The sequence below is a fragment of the Gorilla gorilla genome, chromosome 8, assembly GCF_029281585.2.
Source record: "Gorilla gorilla gorilla isolate KB3781 chromosome 8, NHGRI_mGorGor1-v2.1_pri, whole genome shotgun sequence".
Classification (NCBI taxonomy): domain Eukaryota; kingdom Metazoa; phylum Chordata; class Mammalia; order Primates; family Hominidae; genus Gorilla; species Gorilla gorilla.
In genome coordinates this window covers 115,953,758-115,981,381 of record NC_073232.2, presented here as the reverse complement: position 1 = coordinate 115,981,381, position 27,624 = coordinate 115,953,758, and the positions used below count along the sequence as shown (strand labels likewise).

Below are 27,624 nucleotides of genomic sequence, written 5' to 3'. Positions count from 1 at the left end.
AAGGAGGGGAGAGCAGAGATGCAGGGCCTGCCTATCCCGCCAGGCAGGGATTGAGAACAGGTGGAGGATGCTCGGGATGGTGTTAGCAGCATCTGACCAGCCTCTTGAGACCATCCGGCAGCCCTGAGCTTGGTTACTGGTTGTCAGGGAATTCGTGCATTTATTCAGGAAACACGATTATAACCAGCCCTGTGCTGGGCCTGGCAAGACACACACAGTTCCCGCTCTCAGGGAGCCTACTGTTGAGGGGAAGAAATAGACAACAAACAAGGCAATGGCAAAAATATAAAGGGAATGGTGAGGGCCACACAGGAAAATAACCCAGTGCTGTGCTAGAACAAGGTTTGGGGGGGTGCCAGAAAGTGTATTAGGCTGGGAGCTGGGGCCCAGGACAGCACTGGTCCGGCATCACTGCCCCCAGAACTTAAAAAACCTCTGCTGAGAGGAGGCTGTAAAACCAGCCCTGGTGAGGCCAGGCCATCCTCAGGCTCCAGTCCAGCCACTGACCCACTGAGCAGCCACACCAGCGGCAGAACCACCAGGAGGCGGCCCAGGAAGCTTGACAGCTGCAGGTGCTCTAGAGGGGATGCTCCATCACCATCGGAAACCACAGTGCATCTCTTGAGCATGTGGTCATGGACGCTGTGACACTGTGACCCACTGTGCGGGTCACCAGCCAGGTTTCTTCCTGTTGGACATTCTCGTGCCAGCCCTGAAGTTGTGACCTCCCTAAGGAAGAGTCTAGAACTCAGTGATGTCATTTGGGTATTTCTTTCTTTTTTTTTTTTTTTTTCTTTTTGAGACAGAGTCTTGCTCTGTCACCGAGGCTGGAGTGCAGTGGCACGATCTTGGCTCTCACTGCAACCTCCACCTCCCAGGTTCAAGCGATTCTCCTGCCTCAGCCTCCTGAGTAGCTGGGATTACTGGTGCACACCACCACACCCAGCCAATTTTTGTATTTTTAGTAGACAGGGTTTCACCATGTTGGCCAGGCTGGTTGTTTGGGTATTTCTGACCCTGAGTCTTTGCCTTCGTTTTACCTTTCTCTTCACCACCTACTCCTCATTTAGCTTTTCTGTCTGGATTTTATGTGTCCTTCTTAGCCACAAGGTGGTAAATGAACAGTGTGGTGGTTAGGATTTGAGCACTAGACTGAGCCAGGTTGGCCTCCAATCCCATCTGTATCCCTCACAAGCTGTGTTATTTTGGGCAAGTCACATGCTCTCTCTGATCCTCCATTTCTCATCTGTAAAATGGGGATAGTAAGGGACTCTGCCACACAGGCATGTAGTGAGGATAAAATGAGCTGATGTGTGTCAAGGGTTTAGTTTAGCACCTGGCATAATGTAAATGCTTGACAAATGTAGTGCTCTTGTCAATAATAGTATTAATAATAATAATAGCAGCACTACCACTCCCACCTTTGGGTAAGAAGAGCTCACTCAGGGTGGGGAGAACTGCTCAGTGGTGACTCCCACCAAGGCCTGGCCCACGCCCGCCCTTCCCTCCCCCTGTTTGCCACCATACTTTGGGGTTCATGGGCACAAGCCTGCTCCGGGACCTCGGGGGCTTTACCTTGGTGTAGAAGCTCAAGAGAGGTTGCTTGGTGGAGGATGGAGGTGGCGGCCCACGGCTGGCCTGCTGGGACCTGTAGCGGACAGGCTGGTGAGCAGGCAGGGCCCTCACTGTAGTTGCAGCTGAGCTGGCCCAGGAGCGTTCAGGGTTGACAGGAAGGCAGCTGGAGAAGGCTGGGAGCATGGAGGTATTACCTAGGTATTACCTAGAGTTCCTGGATGGCCCCCCTACTGCAAGCAGGACACAGGCTTGTCCTGTGAGCCTGGAGCTGGAGGCCTCTTTGCAGAAGCCCAATCAGGGAAACTAAGGCACAGAGAGGGCTGCCACCACCCAGGTCATGCTGCCTCCTCAGACAGCCAGGCCTGGAACCCATGTCTTGGGCCTCACAGGCTGGGATGGCCCTGGTTTGGCATCTTACAGGACTCCTCCCTAGACCCCGTCCTTTACATGTATGCTCTGGCAGACCCTGGGGAAGCCCCCAGGCCGCCCTGCACCCAGGCTAGCCCAGGAGCCACCCATCCCTGGGCACACAGGCCCTTGGCCAGGAGCCCCTTTGTCCTGCGTTTTGAGTGCCTGCTGTGAGGAGCATGGCAGCCACTGCCCTCTGTGGAACAGGCTCATTAAGTCAGCCTCTTGGTCCAGCATCGAGGGGGATCCAGACTTGGCTGTCACTCCTGTCGCCTCTGGGGAGACCCGTCAGCCTGGCAGCAGCAAGGGATTCTGAGGGAATGTGAAAGTGATAACAGTCATTCAGATGGACCTGGAAGTCCCCAGCTCTGCCACCCCCAGTGCTGCCAGCCACCAGCCACCAGTGTGGTCTCAGCAAAGTGGCTTTACCCTGCAGAGCCTGGGTTTCTTCATCTCTGTACAGACACCCCAAGCCTTGGCCGCCCCGCCACATTGAGGCCAGCCAGGCCCATGTCCCTGCTTCTTCCCATGCTGCTCCTCCTCCAGTGGCCACCGCCCCCACCTTCCTGGCTCCTTCTCTCAGTGCCCTCCTTTGGCCAAACCCATTCTGTCCCAGGTGGTTCTGTCATTTCCCCTGCAAGTCACAGCTCTTCCAGAGTTCCTCCCTCTCCCCTCTCGAGGGTGAAGCAGTGCTGGCAGCAGGGCCCTGTGACTGACAGGTGGAGCTGGAGCAGGTGGAGGATCTGTGCATGCGCTCCCTGTTACTGAGCCTGACTGTGCACGGGGGACTTTATGTGTATTAACTTGTTTATCCCCCAGCAATCCAATTAGGTGGATCCTTTTAGTCTCTGCACTTTATAAATGAAGACAGATACCCTAAATAATCTGTCTGGCAGAGCTGGGATTTGAACCTAGGCAGCTACATACACACACACAGACACATACACACACATGCACACACACACCATGGGAGCCAAGCAAACCTTCTGGCCATACCATGTCAGAGTATGGACTGTACTGTCCAATAAAGTAGCCAGTAGCCACGGTGGCTCTTTAAATCTAAATCTTAATTAAACAAAATGAAAAATTCAGTGTTTGAGTCATACTGGTCACAATTCAGTGTTTGAGTGCTCAGCGCCACTGTGGCCAGTGGTACCACACTGGACAGGACAGATAGAGACTATTTCCATTACCCTGGAGAATTCTACTGGTACCACACTGGACAGGACAGATAGAGACTATTTCCATTACCCTGGAGAATTCTACTGGACAGCTCCTTTGAGGGCACCACTGTTGGGGACAGAATTGGAACATTCAGTGCTATTGGGGGTCAAAATCAGAGTGGGCTTTCTGGAGGAGGTGCTCCTTCCTTAGGCCTTGAAAGTTGTGAAACACTGGACAGGGCAGGAGGGGGCCTGTGGTGGTTGCAGCACAGACAACCGAGTCTGCAGCCTTGCCTCCCATTGCAAGCTGTGTGACACCAGGCAAGTGACTTAAGCTGACTGAGGTGCATCTGTAAAATGGGGCTAACGCAGCTGCCTCTGTTGGGCTGGGCACATCTGGGTGCTTGGTGCTTGTGGGTTTGTCACATGATGTCCAGGAAAGTCTGGGAGGTTCAGGTTCCTTCACTGTAAGAGGCGATCACCTGGGCCTCCCAGGGCCGTGCAGGTGGGCTAGGTGTGTGGGAGGAGTGTGGGGCCCTCTGAGTCCTCTTTCCCACAGAGGCCAAGGCAGAAACAAGCACAGCCTGACTTTGGGCGGGCTCCTTGGCCTCCATGGGAAATAGGGAGCTCCTTGGCCCAAGCTCCCAGTCTCAGGTCAAAACTAGGCCAGGGCTGGGGAGTGAGGGGCCATCAGCCAAGGATCGACCCAAGAGGTCTGTGCTCTGCAGTGGGGCCCTGGTATCTGCCCGTGTGTCACACACACCCACACACACACGTGACACAGAGACCAGGCACACGTCTGCAGATTGGGCCAGTGTAGCTTGAGGGGCAAAGCAGTCCTCTGGCTCCCCCGAAACAAGTCCTCACCCCACCACCTGAGCAGGGGAAACCAGAAGGAGCTAGAAATGTGATCCTCAGGCACAGAGCTGGTGCCACTGCCTTCAGGGAAAATCTCTCTTTAGGAATACTGCCACTGGGTTGTTCTCAGCAACTTCCTTCTAAAATCTGAGCCGCTTCCTCTGGGACTCAGTCCAGCCCCAGCTGCCTGTCCTGCTCCCCCAAGACATACAGCCTTCTTGCCCTCCACATCCAGCATGCACACACACACACACACACACACACACATGCACACACACAGGCTTACATCTGTTCCTGCCCCTGCACCGTTGCTCACACCATCCCTTCCACCCCAAATCTCCTTCCTGCTTCTGCTCTTTTTAAACAGTCTTCATCTTTCAAGGGCTAGCTCTAGTGCCCCATCTTCCACATAGCCCTCCCTGACCACCCCAGACCACTCTGATCTCCCTGTCCTGGAAATTTCTATACAATGTTTCCTTTGACCAAGCTTTGGGGCACCTGATCACAAGGGAACTTGTATGTTGTCTTTTCGTGGGTGTTTGCCATCTCTTTCCAGCTAGATGGACAAAAAAATAAAAAAGAGGGCAGGACAGTGTGTCTTCTGCCACTCTCTTACTTCGTACACAAGACTGGGTCTACAACAGACCTTCAGTCAAGATGTGGATTGATGGTGGATGAATGATGGATGGATGGATGGATGGTGGATGGATGGTGAATGGATGATGGGTGAATGGTAGATGAATGATGGATGGATGATGGATGAATGGTGGATGGCTGCCTGGATGATAGGTGGATGGATAATGGATGGATGGATGGATGATGGTGGATGGATAGATGGACGATGGATGGTGGATGGATGATGGTGGATGGATAGATGGATGGATGGATGGATGGATGATGGATGGATGGTGGATGGATGGTAGATAGATGATGGATGGCTGGATGATGGATGGATGGATGGTGGTTGGATGATAGATGGCTGGATGGTGGATGGATGGATGGATGATAGATGGATAGATGGTAAATGGATGGTGGATGGATAGATGGTAGATAGATGATGGACAGATGGATGGCTGGATGAATGATGGATGGATGGATGATGGATGGATGGTGGATGGATGGCTGGATGAATGATGGATGGATGGATGATGGACGGATGGATGGCTGGATGAATGATGGATGGATAAATGATGGACGGATGGATGGCTGGATGAATGATGGATGGATGGATGATGGATGGATGGTGGATGGATGGATAGATGATGGATGGATGGTGGATGGATGGATGATGGATGGATGATGGATGCATGATGGATGGATGATGGATGGATAGTGGATGGATGGATGGTGGATGGATGGATGGATGAATGGATGGATGATGGATGGATGATGGATGGATGATGGATGGATGAATGGATGGATGATGGATGGATGATGGATAGATGGTGGATGGATGGTGGATGGATGGATGGTGGATGGATAGATGATGGATGGATGATGGATGGATGAATGGATAGATGATGGATGGATGGGGGATGGATGGATGGATGATGGATGGATGGTGGGTGGATGGATAGATGATGGATGGATGGTGGATGGATGGATGATGGATGCATGATGGATGGATGAATGGATAGATGATGGATGGATAGTGGATGGATGGATGGTGGATGGATGGATGGATGAATGGATGGATGATGGATGGATGATGGATGGATGATGGATGGATGAATGGATGGATGATGGATGGATGGGGGATGGATGGATGAATGGATGGATGATGGATGGATGAATGGATAGATGATGGATGGATGGTGGATGGATGGATGGTGGATGGATGATGGATGGATGATGGATGGCTGGATGGTAGACGGATAGATGGTAAATGGATGATGGATGGATGGATGGATGGATGGTGGATGGATGGATGGATGATGGATGGACTTGGAGAGAGTCAGGGAAGATTTTTAAATATAGGATATCCTCCTTGACCTTCTCCTCAGGGACTTCATTGTTGAACCCCATCTCCCCATTTTTTCACTCCCCCTCTCATGGTTCCCTAGGTCTGGCATGTAGCCCCTGGAAGTCCAGGGAACCCCCATAGCCAAGAACAGTCTGGCATTTACACAGGGAGCAGGATCTCAGGTGGCCTGAGGAGGAGCTCCCAGCACTCCATGGCAGTGGGCTGAACTGGCAATCCCCTGCCCCATTTTGCCCTCTAAGAAATCAACTGTGTATTTCTGCCATCCTCCCCACTTCCCCTAACCCTGCCTCCTCCCACTCCCATGGACTGCTGCTCAGTGTCACCATCTAGGTGGGACTCCTTGGAATGCACCTGATGGGAACCCAGGCCTGTCTGTCGTCATGGTCCTGCATCAGTGCCCTGAGTGACAGAGCCAGGGTCTCACACAGGCCACACTGAGAAGGTAGGCAGTCAGCACCTCCTGTATTGCGGCCACCATCCACACTCCTAGTCTAGCCCCCTGTGAACCCAGGCTATTGGGCTGTGGGTCCTTTCCATGGGCCAGATGCCATTTAAGAGCTTTGCACATTATCCCATGTAATCCCCACGACAGCTCTGTAAGATAGCAACTATTTTAACCCCCTTTTACAACCGAAGGTACAGAGAGGGGAAGTCACTTGTTTATATCACAAAGCACTAGGTGGCTGAACCAGGGTTCTAACCCACCTGCCCTTTTAACTCCCTGCTCTGAGGCCTGGACATGGTAAAACTTGTCCTGTGGCTGAAGACACACTTAGGGCCTTTGCCCAGAATAGTGTAACAAGTCAGAGGAGACAGACAGACAGTGCTTTGTTCTTTTGCTGTGGACAGGGCAGCAGCAGAGACCCTCTGGGATGTTCAGGAGACAAAATGCCTGGGGGGCAGGGTTCTGGGGTCTATGATGGCCATAGCATCTGGCCTCTCTGGGACGCAGCCTAGGGAGCCCCAAGACCCCTTCTCTCCGCAGGAATTCAGCTTTTTCACCCAGGGCAGGAATTCCGGCCCCTCTGGACAAGCCACATGGTCACAATGGGGTCCATTCTCAGAACCCTGGAAAACACAGGCCCTGCGGAGAAAGGACAGATTCTTGTTAAACACAAGGGCCCTCAGTGCCACGATTTAGATCAGGGAGCAAATGGGGGCAGAGAATGGCCTGCAGGCCCCTCTGTCTGTCTTGCCTGGAGGTTGCTGCCTCTGGAGACCATTCCGTGCAAAGGCTCTCAAAAGCCAGAACAAAAACCCAGCTAGGGGCTAAGGGGTGGAAAAAAAACCCCAACTCTCCAGACCTCAGTGACCCAAAGCCCCTTCGCCCAGCCCTTTGCTCAGACCTTCCTCACTTGGTTTCTGGAAGAACATGCTCCATCTCACTATGGAGGTTTCACAGATAATTCGAATTCTCACAATAGCCCTGTGAGGACACTCAGAGTAGCCTCCTGTTAGGACTGGGGAATCCGAGGGCTCCTGCCACAGTAGGAAATTTCACACTGCAGCTCGATACACAGACAGACATCTGATGCAGGTGCCACAAAACAGCCTTGCCAGGGGTGACTCGCTGATCATTTCTAGTCTGTTCTTCTTAAAATGCTCATTGGGACCATTAAATTGATTCTGAAACTCACTAACGGGTCACTGCCTGTCATTTGAAAAGCACTAGTTTGAAGTGGCTTGTCCAGGGTCACCAGCCCCTGAGGGGCAGAGCTGGGCCCAGAACCCGGGTCTGTGGACATTCAGCACTGGACTTTGACAGCCCCTCTCCTGCCCCCAACCCCCAGCTGTCAACCTCTCCTCTTAACAAAATTTTCCTCCAGCCAAGATCTGACCAAATCACTCCCCAATTCTGCAGACTTCTAGATTTCACAGCCAGACATCAAAGCCCTGCTCAGCCTCGCCTTTCCTGGCCCGTCCACCCACTACCCCCACTGCCCAGTCCACAACTGTTTGGAGCTGCTTGCTCCTGCTTGTAGAGCTTTCCCCCTGCATCCCTCTATGGATCCAAACCCCCTTGTCCTTTAAGGCCTCCTCCTCCAGGAAGCTACCTGGGATGTTCTGTAGCCCCCAGGACCTCTCTTTTCTCTGCACTAAGTGTAACCCCTCCTGTAGTTCTCAGCGTGGATTGTCTGAGAATGTTGGCTTTCTCATTGGACTTATGTCACATATATCTCTTCTGCCTGCCTGCACAGGCCTTAATGAGATTGCCTACAGCGAGAGCTTAAAAAGTGCTTTTAGGTTGATAACAGCAGTCAAAATCATTATGTACCTCAAGAGCCCCACGTCACTCCCCTGGCCAAGGTTGCATCTTCTCCAGCCCTCATATTCTAGATAGTGCCCATGTCCCCAGTGACTGCTGGGCTCTGAAGGTCACCCCCAAGTCAGCTGTCTGGCAGCCCAGCCGGCCTCTTGAGCAGTTCCCAGTGGCTGTAGGCCCCGCAGACAGGCATCCTGGGCCCAGCAGCCAATGTCAGCTGGCAGACAGAAGGGTGAGAACATCAGGCTGGAAGTTCGTGTGTGTGTCCTTCTCTGCCAAGGCACTTGCCAGTGGGAGGGAGAGTGGTGAGGGGTGTGGCGGGCAGTGGAGGGTACAACCCTGCAGCATTCAGCAGAACTCCACCTGGCAGGTACTCAGCACCCTTCCACAGAGCCGGCCCAGCCAGGCCCAGCGCCCTTTCCTCTCTCTCCCGTGCCTCAGTGGCTCTTCCTGGCTTCACCTCTCACTCTGGGAACCCTGAACAGCAGGATGGCAATCTCCATTCCCCAGCAAGGGCCTGCTGCCCGTTGCTGGTGTGACCTCTCCTTGTGGCCAAATCCCTAGTGGGCCTCAGCATGGCCCCTTTGGAGCATTGTGGGTCAGGGCTGTCTGTTTAGCTTCAGGAGCCTGGGCCAGCCACTGAAGCCTCAGACCTCAATCTCCTCATCCATGAAATGGGTGAGCACCTGCTCTGCCTACTTCAGAACACCAAAGAATAAATCCTGGGAGTTTTCAAGGGGAAGGCAGAGTGTGGGGAGCCATGTGTCAAAACAGGGGAACAACACATGTGAATCGTTCAGTGCCTTTCCTGCCCCCACCAGCCTCTCCCTGTGCAGTCTCCAACACCAGCCACTTCACTAGAGCATCCGGGGAGGGAGCACAGCATGTCTGGCCAAGATAAAATGAAAGGAAAAAAGAAAAACCCTTTAGGGTCTGCGTGAGCATGAAAATGCAAGCCCTTTACATCTCTTGGTTTTGGGGCTCTGAGAGTTGGCCACTCCTTGGGAGGTTAAATGTGTCCTAATAGATGGGTCCAGAGGCGTGTGTCCATTCCTGTGGGTCGGGGATGAACGCACTTCCTGGTGCTCGGCGCTAGACAGAGACCAGTGGTTGTTCTGGCATTTGCGAAAGCCCAAAACTCTGAAAGTGGGGCTGGAATCACACCTGCCTGGCACTGTCTGCCAGCATCGTGGTGAGGTCCTTAAGGAGAAGCTCCTTTTGTTTCAGGGGCTCTGTAGGACCCAGGTTTAAACAGGTCTTTGCCACCTGTGTAGCAGCTGAGGTGGGTCAGATGGGCCCAGGTATGAAAGAATAACGACAAAGACAATTTATAGCAGTTTCTGTGCCGGCCACTGTGTGAAGCCCTTTCTACACACCGTACATTGCATCTTCCCCAAACCCCAGGGGTTTGGTGCTATTATTGTCCTCGTTCTACAGATAGAGAAGTAGAGGCTCAAGAGGCCAAGAAAGTAGATCAAGGGCACCCCCCTGCCCCCACTGCAAGCAGCAGGGATTTGAACTGGAGGCCTCCGTCTCCAGAACCTGCTCATCCAAACATAGCTTGCATCATCCTATGGGGAGGGGCCAAGAGAGGAACCGTATCACCTGGGGATGGGGCAGGGTGGGAGTAGAGGCCCCAGGAGTCCTTGTTTAGATGGGGAGGGATGGAGTGCTGGTTGGAGGAACTCCACCCCTCTTTCCCAGCCAGGCCAGACCTGTGGACCACAGGAGATCACCCATCCCAGTATGTCCAGTTTGAGCCCTGAAAGTCCCATGTCCCTGTTTTCCTGGGACTGTGGGTCACTGTACCTGTGGTTTGAGTCACCCCTGGACCAGCTGCAGAGAATGAATGGCTGAGTGGTCTGATGGGAGCTGTTTCAGGACACAGCTTGGGAGGCCTTTTCAATTACATTAGCCTCTGGCAACGCTAGAGGGAGATGCTAGCCCCGCCCTTCCTCCCCTCCTCTTCTTCCTGTGGCTCCCTGGCCGATGGTGATTCAGCAGCAAGTCGGAAGCAGGCTAGACTGTGACCTACCAGGAGTGGAGTCACCAGCAGGGTGGGGGCTGTCAGCACCAGCTCAGGGCAAGACTTGGAGCAAGGAGGGAGTGTGGATTGGAGAAGGGGACTGATGGGAAGGGGAGGGGTTCTTGAGTTGTTAGGGAACTGAGCCCCAGCAGAGGGCCCTGCTGTCCTGCCAGACTGGGACTGGTTAAAGGGCAGTGGGAGGTGGTCATGGTGTGAAGGGGGATCCCTGCCTTTGCGTCTTGCCCTCGTATGTGAGGGATGGGAGAGTCCCAGCCACTGGCTACCTAAACTGCTTATCACCCTATTCAGCAGCTAAAAATATGAAATGGCTTTGCTAAAGGATGCCCAACTGGAAACTTCCAGAAGGTCTCCTATTAGGGCAGCGCCTGCTCAGGCAGGAGGCCAGACACCCTGAAGGATTCAGGATTCCTCTTCGTTCCCACCATTCAGTCACAGCCTGGTGACCCCCACTGCCAGGACCTCAGCCTCCACCCCATTAACCCCGTGTGCTGATCAGGCCCTCTGGGCTCTGCCTTCTACTCCTGCATCCACTACTCCAGGAAGGGGTGGTGAGTGGGCATTTGTCTTGAGCCTCAGAGCAAGGCCTGGGTTTTCTGGTCCCCAGTCCTGGTCTCACCCACTCACTATGGCCTTGAGGAAGTTGTCTGGCTTCTCTAAGCTTTGGTCTTCTCACCTGCAAGAGGAGAGCCCACACCCCCTGCAGGGAGGGACCCAGAAGTCCTCGGTGGGGAGGACTCTGAACTCTGGCTGAAGGACAGGCAGGCCAAGAGATATTTTCTAGAGGCTCCTTCAGCACTACAAGCACGTTGTTCTTACTGAGCATAAATGTTTCTTAGGGGTGGCTGGAGGCCTGATGGAGATTATGCAACACCGGAGCAGCCTCAGAATCCCCAGGGGAGTTTGTTGGAGATGCAGACCATGCAGTAGGTTGGGGTGGGGCCCTGCATCTGAATTTTAACCACTTTCTAGATGATTCCATTGAATAGCAGGCTGAGAATCACCAACCAGGGCCTGGCACAAAGGAGGCCCTCCAAGCATGTGAGTTTTGTGTCTTCCCCACTCTTTTTTTTTTTTTTTGAGACAGAGTCTCACTTGTCACTCAGGCTGGAGTGCAGTGGCACTACCACAGCCCACTGCAGCCTTGACCTCCTGGGCTTCAAGCAATCCTCCCACCTCAGCCTCCCTTGTGGCTGGGAGTACAAGTGCTTGCTACCATGCCTAGCTAATTTATTTTTGGTAGAGATAGGGGGTCTCACTATGTTGCCTAGGCTGATCTCAAACTTCCTGTCTCATAGGAACAGCCTGGGTAGTCTCAACCTGCTCAGAGCTGGAGAAGGCAGCCATCCCTGTGAGGCAGCCACCCCTGCCTGGGCTACTGACAGCCAGGGGGATGGTCAGGGGGCCATCGGTCCTGGGCTTCTCCTGCCAGGACCAGCAGGAAAATTGTGGGACAGCAGAGGGCAGCTCCTCAGTGCCATCACTCCCTGCCCTTCCCCAGTAGCCCTCAGTGAAAAGGCCTGAAAAGCTAATTTCCTCCTTGGGAGTGGAAAGTCTTCTGGGCAGGACACAGCTACGATCTAATACTCTCCTCCTCCTCTCTGGAATTCCCTGCACAGTTGAGCTTTTGGGGGGCACGGCTAGGACTCAGTCTCTGCCCAGTCTCCCTTCTGCAAGGGGGGCAAGCATGCCTTTGTTAAGGCCTTCCCTGGACTGACTGGTGGGAGCCAGGGGAGGGGGCAAATGGAAGCTCTCCCACCTTTCTGTAGTTCCTTTCCAAGGCAGCGGTTTCCCAGATTCTCCTCCACACTATCCACACTGCAGTTTTTATTCCTTTCGGTGGGCTTATAAACCACAGCCCTTCCCCAGATTGGGCAACCTTGGGCAATGGCTGAACCTCTGTTTCCTAATCTATAAAATGGATTAGGATGATAGGACCTTCCTCTTAGTGTGGGTGAGAGGATTGAAGGAGACATGGAATACCAAGGGGGTTCTCAAACAAGATGGGGAAGGAAGGGGAGAGAGTCAGAAATGCAGATTCCTGGACCTTGCCCCCAGCATTCTGATTAAGTGGGTTCTAAGTTTTGGGAAAGGTCGATGCCTAGGAGAGGGGGAGCTCCGCACTCCTGGCTGTGCAGGCAAATCACCTTGGAGATTAATAAACACTCCAATGTTGGAGGGCACCCCTAGACCTCCTGGATTGGAATCTTGGGGAGCCTCCATGAGGATGACTCTGCTCCTTTCCCTGGGAGCCTGCTGCCTCTTCCTCCAAGAGAACCCCCTTCCACCGCATCCCCCCAACCGCCCCCCCCCCACACCTTTCCAGTGGCAGACTAGCGGGCTAGTTTGCTTCGACCAAAGATGGGCAGCAACTGGCATTTTCTTTGGCCCCTGGGGAAAATGGAAGGCATTTCCTTCAGACTCTGGAGAGAGCCCCAGCCAGCCCCTCCGCTGTTCCCTGAGCACTGAACAGAACTTTCAGCCTTTAGGGGCATGTGAGGCTCAGGTTAAGGGAGCCAGCTCACCTTTCCCAGTCCCCTGAGGATTGGTGAATGGAGGGGGGTGGGAGGAGTGGGGAGATAAGGAAGGCAGGAGCAAGGGCAGGATTTGGGAAATCTGCCCATCTTTGAGTCTGGACTTTTTGCTGGAGGGCAGGGCAGGTAAACGGAGGCTGGGAGGGTGCAGTGCCTAAGGTCACAGCAGTTACTTTCTCTGACAGCATTTGAACCCACTTCCTCAGAAGCTCCACTTCCCTTCCTACCGTTCCTGGCCTCCCAGTTAACCTTGCAGTATTCTCTGTCCCCCCACTCCCCGCTCCTCATCCCGACTCCCCAGCTGTAGCCTTTGGGAAGGACCTTATCCATGGCCTCTGCCATTCTCGTGGCGTGCAGTGAGAGGAAGCAGCCACAGTGGTCCCCAGCGAGTCTCGGGTCTAGGACAGGGGCAGACTTTAATCAAAGGATCACACAAATCTGTGATTACCTGGCGGGTGGTGTTGAGGAAGACACGTTGAGGAGGTGACATTTCAGTAGTGACTTACGGGCTGAGTAGGCTGGGTTCACCTCCCAATTCTTTGCATCGCTAAGGCAAGCCATGCAAAGAATTGAGAGGTGAACCGCTCCGGTGGCGGGGAGAGCGGGCTCCCAGCGCTGGGTAGGGCCCGGGGTCCGGCGAGCGCCATCCCGGAGCGTCAGTTTCCCAGTTTGGGAAGTGAGGAGAACCTGCCTCGCCCTTCCCCAAGGCTTCGGGAAGGTGAGCCCCAGTTAGCGGGGCGGGCTGGGGCGGGGCGGGGCGGGGCGGGGCGGGCGAATCGCGCCCGGGGGCCGGGCTGGCAGGAGGCCCGCGGGCGGGCGGGCGCGGCGCGCAGTGCGTGCGGCTGCGGAGCGCGCGGGTAGCCGGCCGTGGGCATCACATGAGCAGCGGCACCGGGGACCGACCGCAGCCAGCCCGAGGGCGCCCCTGCAGCTGCAGCCCCGCGCTCGCGCCCGGCCCTAACCATGTCTATCTGTTGTTGCTTCTTTTTCAGGGACTATGGCAGTTCCAAGAGGAAATCAGGTAAGGGAGCCTCCGGGCGTTTTCCCTTCAGCCTTCCTTCCCGCTTCGTGCACGCGCCCCCTCCGATCCTGCAGAGGACTTCTTGGGGGCGGGGAGGGGGGGTTGTCCTTGCACGCCAGCCCACGGGTCCTGCCGGGCCAGGGGTACTCGCTTCAATCGCCCCTCCTCAGTCCATGGCCCCTGAGACCCTTGGTCCTAGAACCCTCGTTCGCCTTCCACCGACTCGCTCGGGCTCCCGCTACCTCGCTGTCCCCAGTGGGTGTGGGGGTGGGTGCATGGGGAGTGCGTGGGTGGCTCGTGAAGGGGCTAAGCCCCCGCACGGTGGGCAGCCGGGTCCTTCACCCCCGGGATGCGGCGGCCACTGCTGCGCAGTGCTAAGACTTCTCCGGTCCCTCTCGCGGTGCAGCGGTGATGGAAGGGTTAATAGAGACGCGGGGCTTTCCTGCGAGAAGGTGAAATTGAGAACCGGGACTGAAAAGGGGTCGTCCTTGAGTGACTTGAGTTTTTAGCGCCTGCACCACAGACCTTCTTCCCTCCCCCAACTCTGAGCGTGTCCTTGCTGCGGAGGTGGGGGCTCTGCGTTTTGGCAGCTGAGACGCACTTGGGAGGGGGCGGACCCGACCCCCCCCAACCCCCTCCCCGCCCCCCGCATTGGCCTGACAGGTGCCAGGGCCCGCCCAGAGTTTGGAAGGGGGTGGAGGCAGGGAGAGAGGCGGGCCAGCCCTCGGAGCTGTGGGCTGAGGGTAGAGCAGGATTCTCTCTGGAAGGGAGAGGCTGGGCTCCCCAAATGGCAAACGCCTGGATGTGGGCGGGCTGTAGTTAACTGGGGGAGAGTGGTCCCTAGGAGTTAGGGCTGTGTGTGTGCTGAAGTGGGGGCGGGGACAGACTGCTGCAGCGATCCGTGCTGACACGTGGATTGGCCATATTGACAGGGTGGCTGTACCTGGACAGTCATCCCGGCGTCTGGCCCCTGGGGATGTAGGAGGTAACACGTGGCTCCTGTGAATGGCTCCTGTGCCCAAGTGCCTTGGCCTGTGGATAGGTGGAGGGGAGTGCCCCTGTGTGGCGGATGGATGTAGAGTGGGGTAGATGTAATTGTATGATATGTATGTTTCTGTGTGTACAAGTGCTTGCTCACGTGCCTATTGGGACAGGGAAAGTTGTGTCCTGGTTTATGTGTTGGTGGCGTGTGTGGCTGTGGGGTTCTGTGCACATGTGTGAGTCATGATAGCTGTGTGCTGTGAGGGTATGTTTACTTGTTTGGGTGCATAGGCTGGGGGTGTGTGTGTGGTTGAGATATATCTGGTTATGGGTTGGAGTCTGTGTTTGTATTTGTGTACCAGTTTGGGACATGTCTAGCTGTGGGATGAGGTGTGTGTGCACTTGCCTATCACCTGGGTCTGGGGTGTCTCAGGCAGGCACACCCACTGGTGCAGAAGGCCATTTCCTCCTGTGAACCGTGGGGTGAGCCTGGGGAAGAGCATTCCTCCACTGTCACTCCAGGCAGGTCTCAAGTGAGAGAATGGAAGGCGCGGCAAAATGGGGGTTGTGTTCTGTCACCGCCCCCACAGGAAGCTTGCTCTGGGCTTCAGACGTATAGCGTCCTGGTTGAACCTGGGCTCAAATTCTGGCTCTGTGTGACCTTAGGCAAGTTTCATAACTTCTCTGTGCCTCAGTTTCCTCATTTTCTTTAAAACAAAGATGCTAATGTTATCTGCCTCACACATAGAGGATTAAGTATGTTAATGTGGAATAGTCCTGGCACCGAATAACTACTGTACAAGTATCAGTTCTCAGCAGCAGCAGCAGTAGCACTTTCTGAAGGCCTGGGACCTAGTCCTGCCTCCATTGCCACTTTTCTCCCTATGTGACCTTGGGCAAATTCCTTCTCTATGCTGGGCCTCAGTTTCCTCCATAAAGGCAAGAGCTGGAACAAATAACCTCTCAGGTCCCCCGCCACAATCTCTGGGGCTCAGCTTCTGTGCTGCTTCCTAAGCAATGCAGGGCCACACCCAGGCTGCCTCCCCCAGGGAAAGCCAACCCCCAGTTTCTCTTGTCTTCCACTCTCACGCCAGAAAAAGGATGGATGGAGAAATTTAATTTATATTGGTGTGCTTATGATAATGGCCACTTAGTGTCATGGTTGAAAATGCCAGCTCTGAAGCCAGACAGCTGGAGTTGAGAGTCTGGCTTCTCTCCTCTGTGACCTTGGGTAGATTTCTTAGCCTCTCTCTGCCCATTACCTCTTCTGTACATTTGGGATAATATTCATACCCACTTTGTGATGGTTTATTATGTGTCAACTTGGCTGGGCCACAGTGCCCAGATATTTGGTCAAGCATTATTCTAGATGTTTCTGCAAAGGTGTTTTCTAGGTGAGATTCATATTTAAATAAATCAGTGGATTTTGAGTAAAGCAGATTACTCTCCATAATGCGGGCTAGCCTCATCCAATTGGTTGAAGGACTCTTAATAGAACAAAGACTGACACACACACACCTGCCCTCAGCAAGGAGGAGTTCTGCCAGCAGCCGCCTTTGGACTCAGCTGCAGCTCTTCCCTTAGTCTCTGCCGGCCTCCCCCATCACATTTTGGACTCTCAAACCTCCACAATCACATAAGCCAGTTCCTAAAATAAATCTCCCTCTGTCTTCAAGCTCTCTATGCACCTCCCGTTGGTTCTGTTTCTCTGGAGAACACTGACTAATACACACCTCATATGGTTATAACGAAGATTAGATAAACTAATATATGTAAGCATGTTTAGAACACTGCCTGCCACCTAGAAAGCTCCTCTGGAAGTGCTAGATGCTGTTATTGAATGAGCATCTACTATGTGCGAGGACATTTTCACGTTTCCTCATTTGCTGATCAGAGCCACAGTACATGATGGGTGGTGGGATTCCTATTTTGCAAATGAGAAGCTGAGGCTCCGATGGGGTGACTGCCCACACACAGTCCTTGGCAAACTGAGGATTGGAGTCTATGTTTAGGGCTCTGTTCTGCTCTATAATGAACCTCACGAAGCTTCCCAGGGTCACTCCAGCCAGGGACATTTGCGCAGAGGAAATGGATGCCATTCTGGGTTTCACTGTAAATCTCTTACTGAGCATAGAGCTTAGACTTGAGGCAAGGCTTAGGGATGGTGGAGTCAACAGAAGAAGAAAGTTCTCAGGAACTTTCTGGAGGAAGCAAGGCTGGTGACCTTGAAAACTGAAGGACAGTTTGGCCTCAAATTTATCTGCATCTTTCTTCCCTCCATTGAACCTGCTCCTTCCAGCATCTTCCCCATCTCAGGAACTGGCACCATCCACCCCATTGCTCAAGCCCAACATCTAGAAATCACTCGTTTTTTGTTTTTTGTTTCTATGAGACAGATTCTCCCCTGTTGCGCAGGCTGGAGTGCAGTGGCATGACCTTAGCTCACTGCAACCTCCGCCTCCTGGGTTCAAGTGGTTCTCTTGCCTCAGCCTCCCGAGTACCTGGGATTACAGGCACCTGCCACCACACCTGGCTAATTTTTGCAGTTTTAGTAGAGACAAGGTTTCACCATTTTGGCCAGGCTGGTCTCGAACTCCTGACCTTAAGTGATCCACCCATCTCAGCCTCCCAAAGTGCTGGGATGACAGGCGTGAGCTACTGTGCCTGGCCGAGAAGTCATTCTTGACTCTTGTCTTTCTTTTACCTGCCAACTCGAGCTGCAAAACCACCTGTCTCCCCACCTCCACCATCACATGCGTTAGAAGCCCCCTTCATCTCTCCAGGAAGACCCCACCTTCCTACCTGGTCTCACTGCTTCTCTATTAGACCTCTATCTGTCATTCTCCACACCACAGCTAGAGTGAGCTCTTAAAAAATATTGATCAGCTGGGTGCAGTGGCTCACTCCTGTAATCCCAACACTTTGGGAGGCCAAGGCAAGAAGATCACTTGAGCCTAGGAGTTCGAGAGCAGCCTGGGCAACAAAGCAAGATCCTCTCTTTACCAAAAAAATAAAAATAATAAATTAGCCAGATGTAGTGGTGCAGGTCTGTAGTCCCAGCTACTCAAGTGGCTAAGGTGGGAGGATCACTTGAACCCAGAAGTTTGAGGTTGCAGTGAGGCATAATTGTGCCACTGCACCACAGCCTGGGCAACAGAGAGAGACCCTATCTCTAAATAAATAAACAGGAAGGAAGGAGGGAGGGAGGGAAGAAGGGAAAGAAAGAAAGAAAATAACATACTTTCCTGCTTAAATTCCCCCAGGGACTCCATCCCACCCAGAACTAATTCCCTACCCTGGCTCACAGAGCTTGTGTGACTTGGCCCCTGGCTGCCTTCCTGACCTGGGCTTTACCCCTCTCGTCCCCACCCATCACACTGCTCAGCCACACCAGTCACCTTCTGCTCCTTAAACGCATCAAACACATTCTTCTACGTGGCCTTTGTACTTGCTCTTCCCTCTTGCCTGTAATGTTCTTCCCTGATCTTTCACATGGCTGGCTCCTTAAGATTTCTGCTTAAAACTGTCACCTTCTCAGCGAAGCTGCCTGATCCTGCACTGTCCAGCCTCCCCCGCAGATTACTCCTCTTCTTCCCTCCTCATCGCTTCCCACACTCTAGTGATCCTGTGTGTTTGCTTGCTTCTTCTCTGTCTCCCACCACCTCGAGAGCAAAGACCTTGGCTGCAGGGCTTGCACCAGCCCCAGGGTCCACTGGTACTTTTTGAATGGGTGGGTGGATGGAAGAAAGCATGCATGAATGAGTGAACCTTGTGCAGGGTCAGGAAAGAAAGGTCATTGTGGCTTCAAATTGGGAATCATTGCCTGGAAAGAGGAGACATTTTTCTGGTTTGGGAGCAGAGAGCGGGAGGCTTTGGTAATCCAGAGAGAGCACATGCACAAAGGTAGAGGGATAGGACTAAGTGTGGCTTGTTTGGAGACTGACCTAACTGAGCATCAACTATGCCAAGCACTGCGCAAGGTGTCGAGGCTATAGGAACGTGCCTTTCTACCCTAGAGAAGTTTGCAGTCTGCTATGGGTGATGAGCTATATAGAAGAATGTACTATTAGATGGAGGGAAGTGAGGGAGCAACATGGTTACCTGAGGAAGAGCACTCCAGGCCAAGGGCACAGCAAGTGCAAAGGCCCTGGGGTGACGGTGTGTGCTGGCTGCTCATGATGCAGTAGGGATGCCTGTGGCTGGGATGAAGAATAGTGGAGGGTAAAGTGGAAGGAGGTGAGAGCAGAGATGTAGCTGGCGGTGGGGAGGGAATAGGGTGAAGCAGCACCATGTAGGGCCTTGCGGGACATTCTAAGGATTTTGACTTTCATCGAGTGAGATGAAGATTCACTGAGGGGTTCTAAGTAGAGGCAGGGACATGATCTGGCTTCAATCATAGAATGATGGGGATTGACTAGGCAGGATGGGTTATGATGTGCAAGGTCGCAGGGGGCGGCTAGCCGGGTGAGATAGGATGTGGGCTCTGGCAGCAGTGGAGGGGGCAAGGCACTGCAGGTGTTGGACAGACTCTGATGATTGGATGTGGGCCGCAAGGGAGAGTTTGTGTGGGAGCTGGGAAACACCTGCATCAGGTTGCCTGGGGTCCCACTCTCAGGCTGACAACTTGCCAATCATGTGACTTGGGCAAATCCCTTCACCTCTGAGAACAGGTTATCTCACCTGTTCTGTTGTATCAGCCAAGGTTCAACTAAAGGAACAGAACGAGTGGGAGGTATATATTAAGCAATGTAGTGTAAGGAACTAGCTTACACAATTGTGGGGGCTGGCTAGGTAAGTCTGAAATCCTATGGCAGGTCATGAAAGGGGGCAGGCTGGACCCCCAGGCCCAGGCTGGAGCTGCTGTCCGCAGATGAAATGTCTTCAGGGAAACCTCCACTCTGCTGAAGGCCTTTCAGCTATTGACTCAGGCCCACCCAGATTGTTTTAGATAATTTCCCTTACTTAAAGTCATCCGGTCATGGTCTTTAATAACTATAAAAATACATTCCCGACCAGGCGCAGTGGCTCATGCCTGTAATCCCAGCACTTTGGGAGACGGAGGCAGGTGGATCACCTGAGGTCAGGAGTTTGAGACCAGCCTGGCCAACATGGCAAAACCCCGTCTCTACTAAAAATACAAAAAATTAGCTGGACGTGGTGGCGGGTGCTTGTAATCCCAGCTACTGGGGAGGCTGAGGCAGGGAGAATCTTGAACCCAGGAGGCAGAGGTTGCAGTGAGCCGAGATCACGCCATTGCACTCCAGCTTGGGCAACAGAGCGAGGCTCCGTCTCAAAAAAAAAAAAAAAAAAAATTCCCAAGCAACACCTAAATTTATGTGTGATTGCATAACTGGGGACAGTAGCTTAGCCAGGTTGATGTGTACCACTTGACCATCATACCTGTCAAATGGGGTTGTTATAGTAGCAGCGACCTGGCCTGCCCCAAAGTGCACAGGGTTCAAGGAGGTGATGCCCTTTGAGGGGTTTTGTGCTGTGCCTGGCAGTAGGAAGGGCCTGTTGTTGTTAGCTGTTGTTGCTTCCCCAAGGTGGGCACTGCTCCAGGAGCCCCAGTGGGGCTGGAGCGGACTCCCCAGAGCAAGGGGTTCTCTCGAGACCTGCGAAGATCTCATGCCTCTCACCCAGTTGTCTAAAAAGCTGCATTTCGCCAGGGCGCCTAGCCGGGAAGTTCTGAGATGCACCACTAGGGGGCACAGGTGGCCACAGAGCCTCAGGATTGTCCGGGCCCTGGGGCTGAGGTCAGGAGAGCCTGATGGTTCATCCAACCCAGGAGTCCTGTGGAAGCTCCAGCTCGTTTACATGCAGATGAGGTTGCTCAAGAGTGTTGTTACAAGCTTGTTCTCTTAGGCAAGTGTTGATGTTCCTCATGAAATCCTGTTTACTTTATTCTTCTCCTTGGAAAAGTAGTGAGCTCAGCCCCACTTCTATCTCAGTGATCATAAAACTGTATTATTGGCTGAGTTCATGAGATCAGCATTAATGTAGTTTCACTGCAGAGAAGCAATGTTGCCTGGGGTTGACAGTTTAGGTTTTGGCAACAGGCAGACAGGGTTTGAACCCCAGCTCTGCCATTTGTTATTGCCGTTTTAATTATTGATAGACTAAGAAAGAAGGGGAGAAGTTGGTCTTTGAGTTGACATTTATTTCCATTCTGTGAGACCCAGGAGGGGACGACAGGGCGTAGACTCAGCCATTGCTGAGTATTCCGTTGAGTTAAAAACGTGGACTCTGGAGCCAGAATGCTTAGTTTCATGTCCCGGCTCTGCCTGCTATGTGATCTTGGGCAAGTCCTTCTCTATGGCTCATTTCTTCACCTGTAAAATAGGGATAATCAGGTTTTTTTTCATGGGGTTGAGGATTGAATGAAAGTTCCTGAAGTGATAACTCCAGCACCATGCCTGGCCCAGAGGAAGCACTAAGGGTGAAGCAGCTTTTACTATGAATAGGAGGCAGCACCGGAGGGGTTCATCTCAAACAGGAGAGAGCGCTGGTTTCGGCTTTTGCCCTTTCTCCGGAGTGACTCCTCAGTCAGACCGGGGAAGGTGGGGCGTGCACTATCTCATCATTGCCAGGAGCCTCCCTGCAGCAACCAGGGTAGGTGGTCTTGTCCCATTTTATAGACCAGGAAAGGGAAGTTAAGGAATTTGCCCCAGGTCAGCCAGACACAGGATTCTCTCTTTTTTTTTTTTTTTTTGAGACAGAGTTTCGCTGTTTGCTTGGGCTGGAGTGCAGTGGCACAATCTCGGCTCACTGCAACCTCCACCTCCTGGGTTCAAGTGATTCTCCTGCCTCAGCCTCCCGAGTAGATGGAATTATAGGCGTCCGCCACCATGCCCAGCTAATTTTTTGTATTTTTAGTAGAGATGGGATTTCACCATGTTGGCTAGGCTGGTCTTGAACTCCTGACCCCAGGTGATCCACCCACCTTCGGCCTCCCAAAGTGCTGGGATTACAGGTGTGAACCACCATGACTGGCCTTTTTTTTGTTTTTGTTTTTGTTTCTGTTTTTTTGAGACAGGGCCCCAGGCTCTGTCGTTCAGACTGGAGTGTGGTGGCACAACCACAGCTCACTGCAGACTTGACCTCCTGGCTTCAAGCAATCCTCTCACCTCAGCCTTCTGAGTAGTTGGGACTACAGACATGCACCACCACGTCCAGTTAGTTTTTGTAGAGACAGGGTCTCGCTGTATTGCCCAGGGTGGTCTTGAACTCCTAGGATCAAGTGACTATCCTGCCTCGGCCTCCCAAAGTGCTGGGATTACAGGTGTGAACCGCAGCACACTGCCTAATTTTCCTTTTTATGAGTTTGGTTTTTATTTATTTATTTTAATTTGGTTTTTAATAAAGTGAATTTGCTTAGAGCAAGACCCGCCCATAAGTTCTGGCCACTATTAAGGATTAGTCTATGGCCGGGCGTGGTGGCTCGCTCCTGTAATCCTAGCACTTTGGAAGGCTGAGGCAGTTGGATCTCCTGAGGTCAGGAGTTCAAGACCGACATGGTGAAGCCTCGTCTCTACTAAAAATACAAAAAATTAGCCGGATGTGGTGGCACGCACCTGTAATCCCAGCTACTCGGGAGGCTGAGGCAGGAGAATAGCCTGAACCCAGGGGGCGGAGGTTGCAGTGAGCCAAGATGGTGCCACTGCACTCCAGCCTGGGTGACAGAGTGAGATTCCATCTCAAAAAAAAAAAGGGTTAGTCTACCTGAAAAAGTTCCTCTATTCTCCTCCTTTTATAGAGGAAGCTTTTAAGAGAGGGATGGCCACTTGCCCAGGGTATGGGGTGGGCAGAACCTGGTCTTCTGCTGGTCAGCACTCCCACCAAGCCCTGGAACCAGGTAGAAGTGTGAGGAGGGCTGTCCTGAAGCAGAGGAAGCCGGTCTGTGAGGTCTCTGGTACCTCCCTTCCCCGCAAGGTAAATACCTCAGCAGGGCACTAGCAGAGCTGGGCTCTCTGGCCCTCCCTGGGCCTGCCCTGCCCAACCAGCAGCAGAGGGAGATGGAGGGAGACGAGGCAATGGCAGCAGGCCTCCTCCCTCCAGAGCGCAGGCTTTGTGAGGCTTTCACTTCTCTTAACAGTTTGTTGGCTCCTGGCCCCATGGAGTGCACAGCTCAACTGAGAAGGTGGGACCTTTTCAGGGATTCATTAATACTAGGCAGGATGGCTTGGGATCTGCAAGGTGGAAGGAGGGGCGGCTGGCCATTGTGGGAGAGGCTGGAGATGGCCCTGAAGGACAGAGGAGATTATGATGGGCTGAAGGGTGTGGGTAGGGCACCCTGCAGGAGGGACAGCCAGGCATGAGTAAGGATGTGGAGCTGGAATGAGTTTTTGCTTTTTTGTTGTTGTTGTGGGTTTTTCTGGTGTTAATTTTTAACATGGGGTCTTACTCAATGGCCCAGGCTGGAGTGCAGTGGTGCGATCAGGGCTCACTGTGGCCTTAAATTCCTGGGCTCAAGCGATCTTTCCACCTTATCCTCCCAAGTAGGTGGAACCACTGGTGTGCCACCATGCCTGGCTTATTTATTTACGTAGGAGACAGTCTTGCTCTGTCACCCAGGCTAGAGTGCAGTAGCACAATCTCGATTTACTGCAACCTCTGCTTCTCAGTTCTCATGCCTCAGCCTCCCAAGTAGCTAGGACTACAGGCACCCGCCACCATGCCTGGCTAATTTTTTTGTATTTTAGTAGAGATGGGGTTTCTCTGTGTTGCCCAGGGTGGTCTTGAACTCCTGAGCTCAGGCAGTCCACCCGCCTCGGCCTCCCAGAATGCTAGGATTACAGGTGTGAGCCACCATTTCTAGCCTTTATTTTTTATTACTGATTTGTTTATTTATTTGGTAGAAACAGGGTCTCGCTTTGTTGCCCAGGCTGGTGTCGAATTCCAGGCCTCAAGTGATCCTCCTGCCTCAGCCTCCTAAAGTGTTGGGATTACAGACGTGAGCCACCACACCTGGCCTGGCATGAGCTTGAAAAGTCTGAGGGAAGGAGAGGCCCATCATCCCGGCAGGAGCGAGGGTAGAGCAGGAGATGAGTCTGGAAAGGAAGTCATGGAGAGTGTATCATAAGCAAGACCTTTTAAAGCAATTTCCGAGGATTTCTTGTCCTCCTGAGCTACCCATCCTCAGTGAGAAAGGCCCAGGCTCCTTAGAGAATGTGGCAAAGATCTTCCTGCCGCCCTCCAATGGCCCATTTCAAAAGTGAGCATGTCTTTTGAAGGCGTCAGCTTCTGGCACATCTTACCCAGGCTTGTGGTTTGTTTTGTTTTTTTTTTTTGAGACAGAGTCTGTCTCTGTTGCCCAGGCCAGAGTGCAATGGCGCGATCTCGGCTCACTGCAACCTCTGCCTCCCAGGTTCAAGCAATTCTCCTGCCTCCACCTCCTGAATAGCTGGGATTACAGATGCATACCACCACGCCTGGCTAATTTTTTGTATTTTTAGTAGAGATGGGATTTCACCATGTTGGCCAAGCTACTCCTGACCTTGTGATACACCCTCTTCGGCCTCTCAAAGTGTTGCGATTACAGGCATGAGCCCCTGCAGCCAGCCTCCGGGCTGGTGTTTTTAAACAGTTTTTATTTTCATGGCTCTGGGTCCTCAGCCTGATTTTACCCTTGCAGTTCAAAGCCATCTAATTGGAAACGAAGGGAGCCTGATTGATTTGGCAACTCTGCGGCCAGCCCACGTGGCAGTGATGCGATGGAGAAAGTGAGTGCTGCTCACGTGTGTGTCTGCGCCACGCTCCCTGGCCCGAGGTGGCTGAGCCCCACTGCCCAATTGGCCTGGACACACAGAGCGAGGTGGAGTGGGGAGGGGGCAGGGGCGTGGCAAGCACTCCCCGGATCCTGGAATCCCCAGAAGGAGGCAGCTAGTTGGAAGCCTCAATTCCCTCAGCCCTGCTTGCACAGCTGCCTCTGCCCCCTCACTCCTTATCACCCAGTTTCTCCTGCTAGGAAAATAGGAAGTTGGTCCAAAAGGGAACTGCATGGGCAAAAGTGAACTGCAGAATCTTGAGTCTGCTCATTGAAATACAGATTCCCAGGGCCTGCCCAGACCTACTGAATCAGCGTGTCTGGAGTGACGCCCAGGTATCTGCATTTTTTCATTTTCTTAAGAGACAGGGTTTCACCATATTGCCCAGGCTGGTCTCGAACTCCCAAGCTCCTCAAGCGGTCCACCCACCTCGGCCTCCCAAAGTGCTGGATTATAGATATGAGCCACTGCATCTGGCCGATCTGCATTTTGTGTGTGTGTGTGTGTGTGTGTGTGTGTGTGTGTAATGGAGTCTCACTCTGTCACCCAGGCTGGAGTGTGGTAGTGAGATCTTAGCTCACTGCAACCTCTGCCTCTTGGGTTCAAGTGATTCTCCCGCCTCAGCCTCCTAAGTGGCTGGGACTACAGGTACCCTCCACAACACCTGGCTAATTTTTGTATTTTTAGTAGAGACAGGGTTACACCATGTTGGCCAGGCAGATCCTCCTGCCTTGGCCTCCCAGAGTGCTGGGATTATAGGCGTGAGCCACTGCACCCAGCCGATCTGCATTTTTGACAGGCTTCCCAAGGCTTCTGAAATCAAGCCAAGGTTGCATCTTGGATGGGTCATCCATGTGGGTTGATGGCCATGTTCAGGGTAGACAGGCAGCAAGATGGCAGAGGGATTGGCATCCCCAAGATGAATGGTGCCTGGATGATGCCTGGATGGGACTGCTCCTTGAAGAACATTTAGTTGTCTCCTGAGATGGGAGGGTGGGCTACGGGGGCAGGAACGGAGGACAGGACTCCAAGTCTCTTACCCCTGAAACACAGCCCAGCATTTGGAGTCTTGGAGAACGGCTATCTGAGGGGCCTACCCAGCCCTGACCTGATGAGAGACACCATCTGCCTTTCATTTCCAGAAGGTTTTGTTGCTGGGGGAGGAAATACCCAAATTGTGGTCCAGCAAAGAAATGTTTCCCACCGTGGCCCACGGCCAGAAAGTCACTGGTTCCTCACTTCAGCATTTGGTTTATAGACACGTGACAGAAGAGGCAACCTTTCCAGTGATGACAAAGCCGGCGGAAAAACAAAGACATGGGGGAAATGTGCATTACTTATTGTTTTAGCACCTTTTTCTAATCTAAAGTTACTTTGTTTAGAAACAGAAAAGTGGTGTGTGTAACTTAGTCGGCACGTGGCATTTTTAGAATTGGTCTGTTTCGAAATGTGAAAGAAAAAAATATTTTTTTCCTGAGTTTCCGTAAAACTTAGAAGTTTACAGGAAAATCATGCTTTTCCCTGACTCTCTTCTTTCTGCTTTGCCCCCTGGATTTCATCATTGCCATGTGTGGCCCAAGCAGCCGGCTTGAAAATGTATTTTGTTATTGTTAGAATAAAGTCTTGCACCAAGACAACTGGGTCATGTTAGAAAGTCCCTTTGCTTCCTTGTGCTCAGAAAAAGAGTTTGCTGGGTGTGGTGGTTCACGCCTGTAATCCCAGCACTTTGGGAACCTGAGGTGGGAGGATCACTTGAGCCCAGGAGCTTGAGACCAGCCTGGGCAACCTAGTGAGACCCCTTCTCTACAAAAATAAAAAATAAAAAATTAGTCCAGTGTGGTGGCACACACCTGTGGTTTCAGCTACTCGGGAGGCCGAAGAAGGGTTGTTGAGCCCAGGAGGTTAAAGCTGCAGTGAATGGTGATCACACCACTGCACTTCAGCCTGGGCAATAGAGCAAGACCCTATCTCAAAATAAAACATAAAGAAGGCAGGCCGGGTGTGGTGGCTCACGCCTGTAATCCCAGCACTTTGGGAGGCCGAGTTGGGCGGATTACTTGAGGTCAGGAGTTTGAGACCAGCCTGGCCAACATGGTAAAACCCTGTCTCTACAAAAATACAAAAATTAGCTGGGTGTCATGGTGGGCACCTGTAATCCCAGTTACTCAGGAGGCTGAGGCAGGAGAATCACTTGGACTGGGGAGGCAGAGGTTGCAGTGAGCAGAGATGGCGCCATTGCACTCCAGCCTGGGTGACAGAGCGAGACTCTATCTCAAAAAAAAAATAAATAAATAAAATAAAAGAGAAGGCAGAGCTGGCCGTCTCTTCACCATCCTCCCCCTTGTCACTGCTTCTGGATCCCTGTGAGTAAGGGTATCCTCAGCTCAGCCCTGGAGCACCTTAGACTCTGAGTGTTGGAAGAGGATCAGGTCTGGGTGCATAACTTCCCAGCTGGAGGGTCAGATCCTTGCTATGCTAAGCAGTGATGACAGGCTGGTGACAACAGACCAAACTAAGACTGTCTTTGTATGTTGGCAATGGCCCCCCCAGGGGGACCTTGCAAATATGCAGATTTTAGCATCCCTCATTTCAGATCTGTCAGGGTGGGACAAGTTCTTCTGGCCTGTGAGCTCCTGCCATACACAGTCCTGGAGCCTGCTGGCTCTGAGTTGCTCATTTGCATTTGGCCACAGGGTTCTGGTCAGGGGAACTCCCCTCTCCCCCACCCTTCCTCCATGACTTGGCTCGCTCCTTCTGCTCCAAGCCCATGGCTCAGTGGACACTAGGCAGCTGTCTCCTGGGGTGCAGGGAGGGTACCCTTGAAGGCTAGTGGATAGGAAGCAAGTTTCTGAATAGACACTGGTACTAGGTCTTCCTTCTGGGATGAGGTGGCTCCTGCCAGACCTAAAGCTGGCTTTTCTGGCTCTGGCTGTGCCTGCCTTCTAGGTTTGTCTACTGCACATCTGACAGGTCTTGTGATGGAACCTCAGTGATACCAAGATGGAGACAATGAGGTCCTTGTCCTC

At 52.8% G+C, this 27,624-nt stretch overlaps 1 protein-coding gene across 4 annotated transcripts in view; it reads left to right on the top strand.

Moving 5' to 3' along the window:
• SH3PXD2A (SH3 and PX domains 2A) overlaps positions 1 to 27,624 on the top strand; it is a 259,162-nt gene that overhangs the window by 148,874 nt on the left and 82,664 nt on the right. For 3 of the 4 annotated variants that reach the window (XM_004050045.5, XM_055352883.2, XM_019034749.4), the window contains exon 6: positions 13,822 to 13,850. In XM_004050045.5, the coding sequence (XP_004050093.2) occupies positions 13,822 to 13,850 (29 nt within the window). Of the gene's footprint in view, positions 1 to 13,665; positions 13,851 to 27,624 lie in introns of those variants that run through there. The other variant, XM_055352884.2, reaches the window with a different exon arrangement.